Raw genomic sequence first — 12,373 nt, 5'->3', positions numbered from 1 at the left:
CACTAGCAACAAAGGCAACGTGCAGATGAAGCACTTCCATACAATGGAGAGTGGCTCAGAGCAAGCAACGTGGCTCCAGTGCCAGTGATGTGCATAAACCAAGTGAGACTGGAAGCCCACCAGAGCTTTATGAGCTGTCTGCAGTGAGAACAGCCTCTCTCATGGACTGGTTCTACTGGCCACAGGATCATTCAAAAACTGCTTCTGTTTTGATCAGCTTTATAAAAAAATTGGGACAGGGCTACATTCCTGGGCTAGTCTACTGAGACTGGGGGGGACTAGACTGGTTCTAGAGAGCCAGAATACCACTGACCACCTGCAGCCTTGTGTTTATGTCCACTGCACCAGTATTGTGAGTGGCTTCCACTGCCCAGGTTACAACAGCTGGACAGCAAAACAAACTGAGTGAACAACACCTGAGCAGAGCCATTACCGTGACAGAGGCTTCATGTGTACTCTGCATCATGGGGTTGGGATGGGTGTGGGACTGAAACCTCAAGTAAGTACAACAAATTGCTGTCCAGTGGTAATTTTTAAGCATAAAAAAGCCCCCTTTATGATCCAAAGCACCCAAGGAAAGACTTGATTTACTTGTCTCCTGAAGTAAGTGCCACACAGAACTGAATGGGGGTATTTATTGATCTGGTAATGTAAAAACCTACCTGACCTACAGGAATTCATGTCAGCAAGATCAATGGAAAAAGGTAACAGGCATTTTCCACTATGCAGCTTCCTTAAGGCTGGTGGCAAGATCCAAAACTCCACAGGCTAACTCTTCCTGGGAGTTGGAGAGCCTTACCCCTCGGCAAACTGGTGAATTTTAACCGGAAGAAAAAGGAAGGCTGGCTGGGCAATGGGCACTCAGCCCCCCTTCCTGACCAAATCCCAAGAAGTGCTGATGTGCATGGGCCAGTCCTACTCCATTGTGAACTGTGAGGACAAAACCACCCTAGTGAAAGCTTCACTTTAAATTTTGCTCTTAGGTCAGGTTGATTTCCGACCATAAAACGACAAAAGCGCTTTAATTTTCTCTTCCTGTTAGAGATATTCTTCCAATGATTGTATTTCAGTCCCTATCGGGTATTAGATTACCAGATGCTAATGCACATCTTGTAGACATTCCAAAAAATGTCCAGGAACACCCTGTGCATTTAATTCAAAATATCTCTGCCCAGGACAGACACAAAAGCTGCTTCACAAGCAATGGAGGTGCTTCAGCTTCTCAATGCAGAGAATTCCCATCGACAAGGGAGCAGGTGTCACAAAGATGTCATCCATCTGGAGTGCAGCTGGCCAGGAAAGGACCTGTGGGGCCAGGTGGACACTAAGCTGAACATGAGCCAACAATGCTGGGCTGAAGGATCACAGCATGAGGCAAAGCATCACCAGCAGGTGGAGGGAGGCGATCCTTCCCCTCGATCCAGCAATGGTGAGGCCACTCCTGGAGTGCTGTGACCAGTGCTGGGCTCCCCAGTACAAGAGGGACTCCAGCAAAGGGCCACTAAGCTGACTGAGGAACAGGAGCATCTTTCCCATGAGAAAGGCTGATAAAGCCAGGACTGTTCAGCCTGAAGAAGGTTGAGGGGAATCTCATCAACCTGAGGAGAAGCTGCACAGGGGATGGAGCCAGGCTCTCGCAGTGGTGCCGAGCAGCACGGCCATGGCACAACCTGACACACAGGAGGTGCCCTCAGAACATGAGGAAACATTTTTTGTGAGCGGGATTAGTCACTGGCACAGGTTGCCCCAGGAGGCTGTGGAGACTCTATCCCTGGAGATATTCCAAAGCTATTTGGACACAATCCTGGTCAAGTGGCCCCAGCTGATCATGGGCGTTGGAAAAGGTAACCTCAGAGGTCCCTTCCAACACCCATCACTCTATGATGCAAATGCTGAAGGTTTATCACATCTGCTCACTGCAGGGGCAGCCAGCAAGCTCCAGCTACACTAGTGAGAGAGACTGACAAATGTCACCACCATATATCCTTACGTGGCACACAGGACACTTTTCCTACAGAGCAGGGACTGACCACAGGGACAGATGCGCTGAGGGTTGGCAACACAGTCAAGGATTTCCATAGAAACAGGGTGAGGTGCATCAACAGCAAAGAGATCAAACAACTGAGCAAGGCTATGTCAGCAATTCACACCATCCCAGCACTGTGCTACCAACACATCCATCCCAGCTCTTCTGTCCTGCCAGCAGAAGTTCCCCATGGGCTGATTCACCCAGCTTCCTAGGCATGTTCTGCAACTTGCAATGAATTTTTCATTGAATAATTTTATCAAGTATTGAACTTGTTGGTTTAAACTTGGCTCAGCTACACTTGCACTGTGTAGGAGTCACTCCTGAGATTCCAAGTCAGATAAGGCTTCTTTCCTCTTCCCCTCTTTAAGAAGAAAAACAACTGGAACAGATACTTTGAAGAGCCACTAGTGTGGTCATGGGTAACTACCCAAACATTCCCAGCCTTACAGGTACTGTTACAAACCAGAGCAGCTCTAAAGCTTGTAGCAGACATGCAAGAAGAGAGCATTTTTTTTTTCTCAGACCTAAAAACCTCTTAAAACAGCTATGCTGAGGGCCAAACTCTTGGGGGTCCCAGTGCAGCCCTGTGGGCTCAGCCCACAGCTCCTCTTTTCTCACAAGGAGAGACTCAAGTGAAATGTTTGCAGAACCCCTATCAATCATCTTTTTTTCTTCCCCCATCCAGTAAGTACAGCCTTGAGAGGAAACACATGAGCACATGTAGCCAGATCCTCTTCAATCAGATCTCTGACAGCTGATGGGACAGCTCTGTGTACACCAGCAGGACTCTGGGCTCTCCTAGGTGCAGTATAGGAAAACCAGCTGGTCTCTTGGGGCCAGTGGGAACTCCCCATAAAGTTCAACAAGTGTAAGACCCTGCACTTGGGTCAGGCACTCAGCAGTATAAATGATGATGGGATTGAGAACAGCCCTGAGGAGAAGGGCTGGGAGACACAGGTGGATGACAAACTGGCCATGAGCTTGTAACATGTGCTTGCAGCCCAAAAAGCCAACCATGTGCTGGGCATGGTGCTCTGAAGCCCCTGATTCCATGCATAGACTGAAACACTGTCTTTTACTTTTTCAGCTTTGTTCTTGTTTCATTGAACAGGCAATTTAATCTCATCTAGTGGGTGCCAATGAGCTCAAAGTCCTGTACCTGGTAATCAACGTGAGGTTTTTGCACTGTTACATGTTCCATCGCATGCACACACATACAGTAACAGAAATGTCCCTTCTGACTGAAGAACAGGCAGCAAACTATATGGGTTCAGGTGCTGCCTGCTGAGGGACAAGCAGGACCCAGAGAAGACTTTCCCTATCACAAAATGTGGAACAAGCAAGACAAAATACAACTGCAGGGAGAAATATTCATGTAGTTTTTTCTGCCTTTCCAAATCAAACTTCTGGCATTCACAGAGGCTGCCGCAGGAACTTGTGTTCACAGCTACTCCCCTGACTGCAAGCTGGGACACTTGTTTGGCTACAAAGTAAGACCTTGCATAATTTTATCCAATTTGGTTTAGTATTCCCAAACTGTCAGGATCCCAGATCTTAGCTCTGCCTCTCCACATCAAACGCTCACTGTTGTGGAAGGCTGCCTGCCTTCCCCTCGTGCCAGCTGCCCTGCTGCTTCTCCTGGAGCTGCTCGGATCCTGCCAACCCTCTGACTGCACAAGCTGCCTATTCAGTGTGTTAAAACTCCTGTAAAGAGGCTCACATGGAAGCCCTTCACTTTTTAGGAGCAGGCAAAGAAGATTTCTCCTTCGTTGCTCCATCCATATCCAGAGAACCTGAATCCCAGCTCAGAGTAGGCAATCCCAAAAGAATTTCCTTACTTTTCACCTTGAAATGCTGGAACAAAGAGCTTTGTTTTACATAGTTTGCTGCAGATTTCCTGAGAGAGTTTCAGTCTTTAGCAATGTCCCAGGAGCTCTTACACCCCAGGGGATGGTGCAGCAGTGACCTGGAAATTCCACAGTTATTTGAGAACAGATCTGATAAGCAGACTGGGGGGGTTACACAGGTCCAAACAGCCTGGTGAAGTTCCTTTTTTCCCCTTTCTGTGTTTCTCTGCTGTCATGCTTTCCTATCTTTAAAAGATGAAGATTCTACTGAATATTGGAAAGAGTAATTAATAGGACAAGACAGAAAACTTTACAGGAGCCTCCCAGCTCGCCCTGTGTACCCTTGAGGTTCCGTGACTTGGAACATCACCCAGGCAGTGAGGGACCGAGGAGAGGGGAGGCTGCTTTCATCTCCGAAGCAAACACCACTTGTGCTGAAGGGGGGAAAAAGAGGATTTCACTCCAACAAGAGAAATGAAACCTTTCCCAGAAACTTTTCCACAGCATCCAAGGAGCCCTGGGAGCCCTGCCTGGCTGCTGGACGATGAGATTTCTGGACAAGACAAAGAGTGCAGCCAGGCTGACATCTGGGTGCTGTTGAAGGTAAGTTTTTATATTGTTTATGTATTTACATTCACCTCCTGGGATGTGCCCAAAGATGAAGGGAGATGACAGGCTTGCACAGCACTGAGCATGTTGCTCATCAGCATCTGGCAAGACACTGTTTTGTCCACAGACCTTTCCTCACACCAGCTGACAGCCTTGTCACCTGCATCTCAGCAAAGCTGGAAATTTCCTGCCGAGATGAGGCTCCACATGTGGTAGGAGCTTGTACTGTGTGAACATGGACAATGCCTACTGGCCTAAAATGCCTCTGTGTTCAAAAAGATCAGAAAAAGCATAGCATGAGAAAAGGAAGGATTATTATGCTTATTTTAGAAAATGAGATTTAAAGCCAGAGGAGTGACCTGGAAAAATTAGAGGCAGACTCTCTAGAAGCAGGAATTGATTATTCAGACACAGTTTTGGGCTTTACCTACAACACTGACCTCTCTCTGAAAGTTCCCCAGTAAAACCCCACAAGACTCTGCACAGGCTGCTATGCCTGATAATCCCCAAAGGCCACCTGCAGCCCTTAGGTCTCTACTTTCCTTCTTCCCTTGAGCAGAGGTACTGGATTTGGGATGAAGTAGTGGAAAACAGGCAGGGGCTCCATGTCTGTCTCCCTGTACTGTGGCAGTTTCAACAATAGAGCAATTACAGGAGTAGGGATAATCCAAGCCTGCAGAAGAGCTACAGGAAGAAGGAGAAGCAGCAGCAGTCAGGTTTCAACATTCATCTCCAAAACTCCTGTTGCAAAGGGACCAAATGCTTGCTCAGCAGTGGCCAGACACCTGGGTCTCCTGGCTAAATACCACTGAGTAAAAGTGGAGAACCAAGAAACCTAACATGAATCAATTTTCTCCTCCTTAGCACGAGCTTGAAATTACAAAGGGAAAAAACAAGGTAAAACCCAAACTGTGCGACAAACGAAGCAAGTCTGGGGTGCCCACCTCTCTGAAGAGCGCGCCATAAAACTGAACAATATACGGGCAGTCACTGCTTCGCATCACTACATCAAGGTCCATCAGAAGCTGCTTCTGCTCCTTTTCATCCACTGTCGACCGAATTCTCTGGAAGAGGAAGAGTGGCAGAGACTTTATCACTTACGTGCCATTACTGTATCCTCAGCCCTGCTGATGGAGACACATGACCGGGACCCCAAAGCCAAGCAGAGCAGGCAGTCCCCCCAGGCATGCTCAAAAACACTCCAGAGAATCAAGCAGTGTTCTCAAATAAGAAATGGAACTTCTAGAACTTCTAAAGCTGTTTAATCAGACTATTAAACCCTCAGTCCTTGCATAAGCATCAACATTTTCAGATGAAATGTCAGAAAGAAATTAAAGAGCTGAAATTTCATTGAAAACTACAGCAAAACACCACATCCAAGCTTTAATTTCAAAACAAATTCCCACACAGTTCTTAGCCATGTTGGACGGGGCTTGAAGACTGGTTTGAAATTTAACCAAGGAACATTATGTTTAAAATTTCTAAGCACAGAAGCCAAAAAGGCTCATTCAACAGCCTCCACCATGGCTGCGGAGAAGGGACTGTCACATAACCCAGGGAACACATTTCTCTGGTAATCTTAATGATGGGCAGCAGTCCTGTGAGCTCTTCTCATAAAACTAACAATCCTTTACCTAGTACTGGCCTAGGGAACATCAACACTGTATAAAAGATACTTACTGTGTGTGTATATATATATATACCCCACGTGTATACAGAGAGATATATCTATGCACATACTATTCTTTATATATATACTATATATTATGAGAAGTCTCATTTGGGCTTGAAAGAACAATGCACATTTGAAAAGAGAAAACTACGTTTTCAAACATGACTGGTTAAGTGAAGGATGGAAACGACCATCCACAGTTTTTCATGTGATTTTACAGATATATTTAACATCTTGCACTAATTAATACATTCCCTGAATCACAAGTGAGGAAATCGTGATCCTGAAGCTGTGACTCATGTTGAAAAACCATTAAAAACCCCAAGAAAAAATACCTGGCAAGAAGTCCCAAGCAACAGAGGTAGCCAGGACCCTCCTCAGGGACAAAAACTACATGGCTATCCAAGAAGGAAAAATTATTCAAGCTCAGGGAAAAAATCTGCAAGATGCTAGCACCCATTTCACCAACACTGTGGCCCCGTGGGCAACTGCTGGTGGCATCAGGACCACACATCAGCCAGCACAGGCCAGGTGTATGAAGGTACTTTCAAGGTTGGCCATTCATATGGCACCACACGTGAAACAGGGCACAATTATGTACTTTAGGACTTATTTTGTGATGACCCACACAAAGCAAGGACAGTATCAACACTGTAATTTTCCTTACCTGTAGTGTATCCTGGTATTTTGGTATTTAACCACTTGTTCTTAATGTTCTAGTACCTCTAGTTTGGCCTACACCAGTAAATGCTATGTTTATATTGCCCTTTTCCCACCCTGTGAATTCTAAAGTTCTTGGGGGACCTGTCAGGACACTTGTCCAGCACCCACCGTCCGTAATACCCGTGATGTGCTGAGCAGGTGGGGCTCTGTGTCATCAACAGAGCAAGAAGCAGCTCAACGGGCCAGGAACAGAACTAAAACACTTCACCTCCAGGTCACTGGTTCAGGTCTGTTGCACTCAAGTTCAGACAGTCACTGGCTATTTCCTGCTCTTGTGCCCTCACCATACAAAGCTCTGCAATCCCCCCGAGAGGCTGGAGGCCGAGCAGAGTGAATGCCTCTCTCCAGGTGATGCACCAGCAGCACTGTGTGAAATGGAAATGCCACTGCTCTGACCTCCACGGAAGGTGATGGATGCCAAAGCCACCGTGGTGAGACCCATGACCAATAGCTCAGTCTCTCACTGAGACATGACCCACACTGGAAAGGTCACCTCTGGTGAGGAACCAAAAGGAGCTTTTCTCCATACTGTAACTTGTATCCTCCTTCTGTGCCCACTCCATGTCTGTCTCCAAAAAGCCTCCTTCCTGGTCATCTGAGCGTTGTCCCAGCCCTGCTCTGCATTCCCCCTGCACCTGCACAATCCTGTCACAGCCACCCCCACAGCATCCTCCTCAAAGCCCACAGCTCCTCCTCAAAGCATCTCCTCCCACCTCTGACATTCCTGCTCTGCTGTTACTTCTCCAGCTCTGGAAACCATGTGAAATGGTTCTCCACCATGCTGTATGGTGGAGGCAACTTTAATGGCACTCCAGAACAACACTGAACACAAACTCCTCTTCCCAAACACAAGCTCCCGGCAAGAAAAGGGCTGGCAGAGGATCCAGAACACAGACAGTGGGTCAGCTACAGGGCAGAGGTCCAGGCAGACACAGGAGCCAAAGGACAGCTTGAGAAGCCAACTCCAACAAATACTGCTTCAGGGAGTGAAAGGAATGACATGATACAAGATTGGGAGGTCTCACACAACAGTGCTGGAGACTGGCAAAGTGAAGAGAAGGGGAGCACTCTGAGGAGCAGCATGCAGTGCAGCACACAGATAGGGTCAGCCCAGGCTGGACAAGCTGGCTCTGTTTAGCTGCAGTGTGCCAGGGAGCCTGCTGCAGCCCAGCACTCCCAGTTCACCAGCAGAACAGGGAAGGTGAGTGAAGTCAACAGCAGTCACCACCCAAATAGCACGTGAGCCATGATAGAACCTGCTACCTGAAACCAAGGCACAGCACAAAGCACTGCAGAGCTCCCACAGACACACTGCCCGAAGGACATGGGACATGGCAGGGAAGGAAGACACAAGGCGAGGCAGCTGCTTGAAGGCAGCACTTCAGACAGGGATGGACAGGGGCTGGCTTCACTTCAGGCCTTACAGCTCTCAGCCTGGGCACTCTCCTGCAGGCAGCCACTGGTAAGTCACTGACAAGCGACCCCATGGCTAAACAAGCCATGGATGGAAAAAGGGGGATTTTTAGTAGAAGCTTATGGAGCCTCCTTTTTAACAAGTCCTTGTTGGCCTCCAATTTCAACTGTACCAAATCCTCTAGGAGAAAATTCTCCAGCCCTTTTAATTCAAACGCAGGTTAGGACAAAGCCTTCCAACACCAGGAAGAAGAGCTCTGAAGCCATGCTCTGAGCAGCATCAACAGCAAAAGTACAATCTGTGCTGTGGATTGTGCCACTCCGAAACCTAAAACCAGGCAGATTCCAGAAACTGGACCCAAAACAGAAGAGACATCATCCAGCCCAATATGCACACAGACAGATTCAGGTGCAATGTGAAGTGACTGGTTGAAAAAAAAAATTAAAAAAAAAAAAAAAAAAGGGACAAAAGGAAAAAAAGCTGTAAACACCAAACTGAAACTCAGCTCCTTAAGCTGTGAGACAACCCAGCACTGTCCTGAGCACGGGGCTCACCTGTGTCCTCAGCAGAAAGCTCAGCACAGCAGTGCCTGGCAGTGTCATGGGAGAAGTGGTCCTTCCATGGCATGGCAGCGATTTGGGACAACAAACCAGGGAGGAAAGGAGGGTTTGCCCAGTCACTGCTGAGGATGGGAGTATCTATCTCCCCATCTGAAACACATTTACTGCTGACTGAAGTAGATTGCAACTGGTTTCCAACCTCTTGTGATGAGGCTCTCTCTCAGCATTCCTTTCCAGCCCTTACCCACTCCCTCCCCAGCTACCCCACCAGCAGGGCTGGGAACACTGGTTTGGTTTCCCCAACTCTCAGCCAGCAGACCTAAACAGGTGACTGAAAAAGAAAATTCTGAAGGTGTCGGTTTGGGAGAAGGAACTCAATTGTGTGAAGAATTACAAAGATGGTTTGGCAATAAAAGTCCAACACTTTTCTTCAGAAGTCGTATGGACATGGGAAGGACAGAAATTTGCCCCTGGATGGAGCTAAATATAATAATGTGTTATTCTGATGGGCCTTTATGGGCTATCAGGCATCCAGGTAAGGATGGAAGAGTCATGGAGGTATGAATAAATGCTGAATTTCTGCTCTCAGGGGTATTTCATGCTTAGGAAACTCCTTCTGCTGTGAGACTGCCATCAAGGAATCTAAGAAAGTCAGACAGGAACTTCTGGTTTAAGGCTGTGGATGAGAGAACAAGCACTGACTACAGGCAAAATGATGTACAAGAGGCACTGTGCTCTGAACAAGAAACAGCTCCATGGCTTACTGGCTTCTCCAGGAAGAACAGGGATCTTTTATGGGTTTGACACCTCCGATTACCCAACTGATCTTGAAAATGCTTCTGATTTCCTTAGGACAAGTTTAGAGCAGAAGTAGAGCATGTCAAAAATATTGTTAAACTAAAGGGAACACAGGAAACCAGCAACAATGGCTGAGGACACTGACTGTAACTGGAGGCTGGACCAGGCAATACTACAGACTGGGACTAAATCAACCAGGCTGAGGACATTGGAAGATACAGAAAATTCTGGCCTACAGCTGAAAATCACTTTTGTTTGGGGTGGGGGAAAACTGAACACTGTGGACAGAAACACCCTCTCCCTCAGCTGGGTTACTCTCCCAGCTGTAACCATTCCTGACAGAAAAGTAATGCAATTAAAAAGAAGTGCAAGATGCTTCCATGGGGCTGTGATAAGCTTGAAGGTCAACCAAAGCACAAACCACTCCACTCGTCTCTTGGTGATGTATTTCTCAGCCAGCTGAACTGGTTCAAATGAAACTGGCAGAAGCTGCTGATAGTGAACCCCAGACGTCCAAGGTGGTCCTTGCTGCAGGGCAGAAGAGCTGAGGAGCAGGAGGTGAAGACCTCCTGCCTGAGCCTGAGGCTCAGACATCACTGCCAGGAACACCAGATGCTCGGACACCACTGCTGTGTTTAGGCTCCTGACCTGCACAGGAGCCACCCAACACATCAAAGGTTGACTATTTTAAATATGTGCTTATTTATTTTATGAACTTTTCAAACAAGCAGCTTTCCCAGCCTTCCAGAGGCATGGTGAAGTACCTGGCTAATAAAACCCACACCATGTACAGTATTTCAGTGCAAAGCAGAGCATCCTGCTCTAACTGGAAGAATGCTCCCCAGCTTTCATTCCAGTTTGGGCTATGGTTTTGGTTTTTTTTTCATTTAAATTCCAGGGATCTTTTAAAACACCCTTTTTGTGTGAACTATCACCAGGGCCAGAAGGAAACCTCAGGACAGAAATTACACCCCCCAGCAGCTGGGTGAGTTCCCCAAGAAAACATTTCACCCAAATAAATGGGGCTTCTCTACGTGCCTCTCATTTGTGGTACCCTCATGGAAGAAGAGGCACAGTCCCTGGAGCAGCTGGGACAACACCATGTGGTGATGCTGGAGGGCAAACGCAAAAAGGGCTGGAGAATTGCACAGACTGTGGAGCCTCTCAGACAAAACCAGGAGTGACAGCATTGGAGCAGATCCTGAGGAGGAACCAGGGCTCTCTGCACAGTGGAGAAGCCCAGGACAAATAGTCACAAGTCACTTACGGACTGCCACAGACTGGGAAAAGCCAGACTAACACAAAAACAAGAAAGCAGAAGCAAAATCAAAGGATAGTGGGTAGACTTGGAAGTCCAACAAGGGCAGGTCACAAAGAGCTGGTGCGGCACACAAACACCAGCCAGGAAAAGAGACCTCTCCAAGGAAAATGAGGAGCCAGGAAGAGAAACCTGACCGGGTGAGGATTTAGCATGCAAACTGGCCTTGCAATTATTAGTTTGCATAGCCAGATCTGGCCCTGGACAAAATTGGGCTGTTCCCTTTTCCACCTGGGAAAGTCTTAACCTCGTATGCCAATAAATCCTCAAGAAAATGAAAAGGGTATTTTCAGTGACAGGAAGACTGTGATGGCAGCTGACCCAGAGAGAGCAAAAAGGTGCATCTCCAGGAAGATCTGAAAGGAAGTGACCTAAAGAATGAAAGGACTGGTTTTTATTTGGGGAAAAAAAAAAATTTGGAAGATTAGGAAAACATAATGCAACATTTTCCAGGGGCAAAAATGAGGAAGGTTTGAACACAAATCCTCTTGAGTTGGACCCCTCTTTCCTTCATCTTCTGCCCCTTCTCCTGATAGCTCTAGGAAGAGCCTCTCTGTGGCAGAAAGCATAAGGGATGCACAAACAATTGCAGGTGGCAGCAACAGGCGCACCAGGTTCCTGCTCCTGCAGCCCACTCCAGCCTTCAGCCTATTCCCAAAGAGGTACAGAATGTCTTTTTGTCATTGAAACAAGTATTCACAGAGAACGACCAAGGCTAAAGGAGAGGGAGGAGCAGCAGGACTCACCAGGAGCTCATCATCCCAGCCATGCTCCACCAGCTGAAGCCTTGCTGCAGTGGTTTTAGCCAGCGACACGACGAGGCCCATTTCAGGCTCATTTTCTTCCTTTGCTACTGACTCTGGAGCACAGATGAAAAGCCTTCTGACTCACCCAGGGCCTGGCAGCCCTGCCCATGCCAGGAGACTCATTAAAGGTGCCAGGATTGCATCTGCCAGGACCCATGGGCTGATAGACCAAAATGCGTTACAGGGAAAAATGAAAGAAAACAGTGTCTCCACCTGCAGACTTTAAGTTATTTTGGTGATATTTGAGCCCTCAGGAATTATTTTCCTTCAGTGGTAAGAAAAACTGGATGTGCAGCAAAAAAAAGGCTGTGCTGGGGGAGCCCTGGGGGCACAGGAGCCACATGCACCAAGCAGGGGAAAGCTTGGGAAGTGTCAAGGAACTGTTCCTTGGGCAAAGGCATGACAGGCTACAAAAAGCCAGAGAAAGGAGCTGGGAACAGGATCTGAAGATATGCTCTGGCAGCCACACTTTTGGGGTGCAAGGATGAGTGTCCAGAGGTGCCCAGCTAGCCTGGCACAGCAGGAGCTGCCTTCAGCCAGAGGAAGACTCCAGCAAGGGGGAAATGAGCAATATTTCAAGCTGCACACTTGCAGAAC

The 12,373-nt window shown here is 47.6% G+C and overlaps 1 protein-coding gene across 1 annotated transcript in view; it reads right to left on the bottom strand.

Annotated features, from left to right (window-relative positions):
* Nucleotides 1-12,373, bottom strand: part of MAP2K4 (mitogen-activated protein kinase kinase 4) — a 76,057-nt gene that overhangs the window by 15,257 nt on the left and 48,427 nt on the right. The window contains exon 4 of the mRNA XM_032129011.1: nucleotides 5,430-5,549. Within this exon, the coding sequence (XP_031984902.1) occupies nucleotides 5,430-5,549 (120 nt within the window). The remainder of the gene's footprint in view (nucleotides 1-5,429; nucleotides 5,550-12,373) is intronic.

Source organism: Corvus moneduloides, chromosome 19 (genome assembly GCF_009650955.1).
Source record: "Corvus moneduloides isolate bCorMon1 chromosome 19, bCorMon1.pri, whole genome shotgun sequence".
Classification (NCBI taxonomy): Eukaryota; Metazoa; Chordata; class Aves; order Passeriformes; family Corvidae; genus Corvus; species Corvus moneduloides.
The sequence above is the reverse complement of the archived record's forward strand: the minus strand, read 5'-3'. Positions and strand labels throughout refer to the sequence as shown.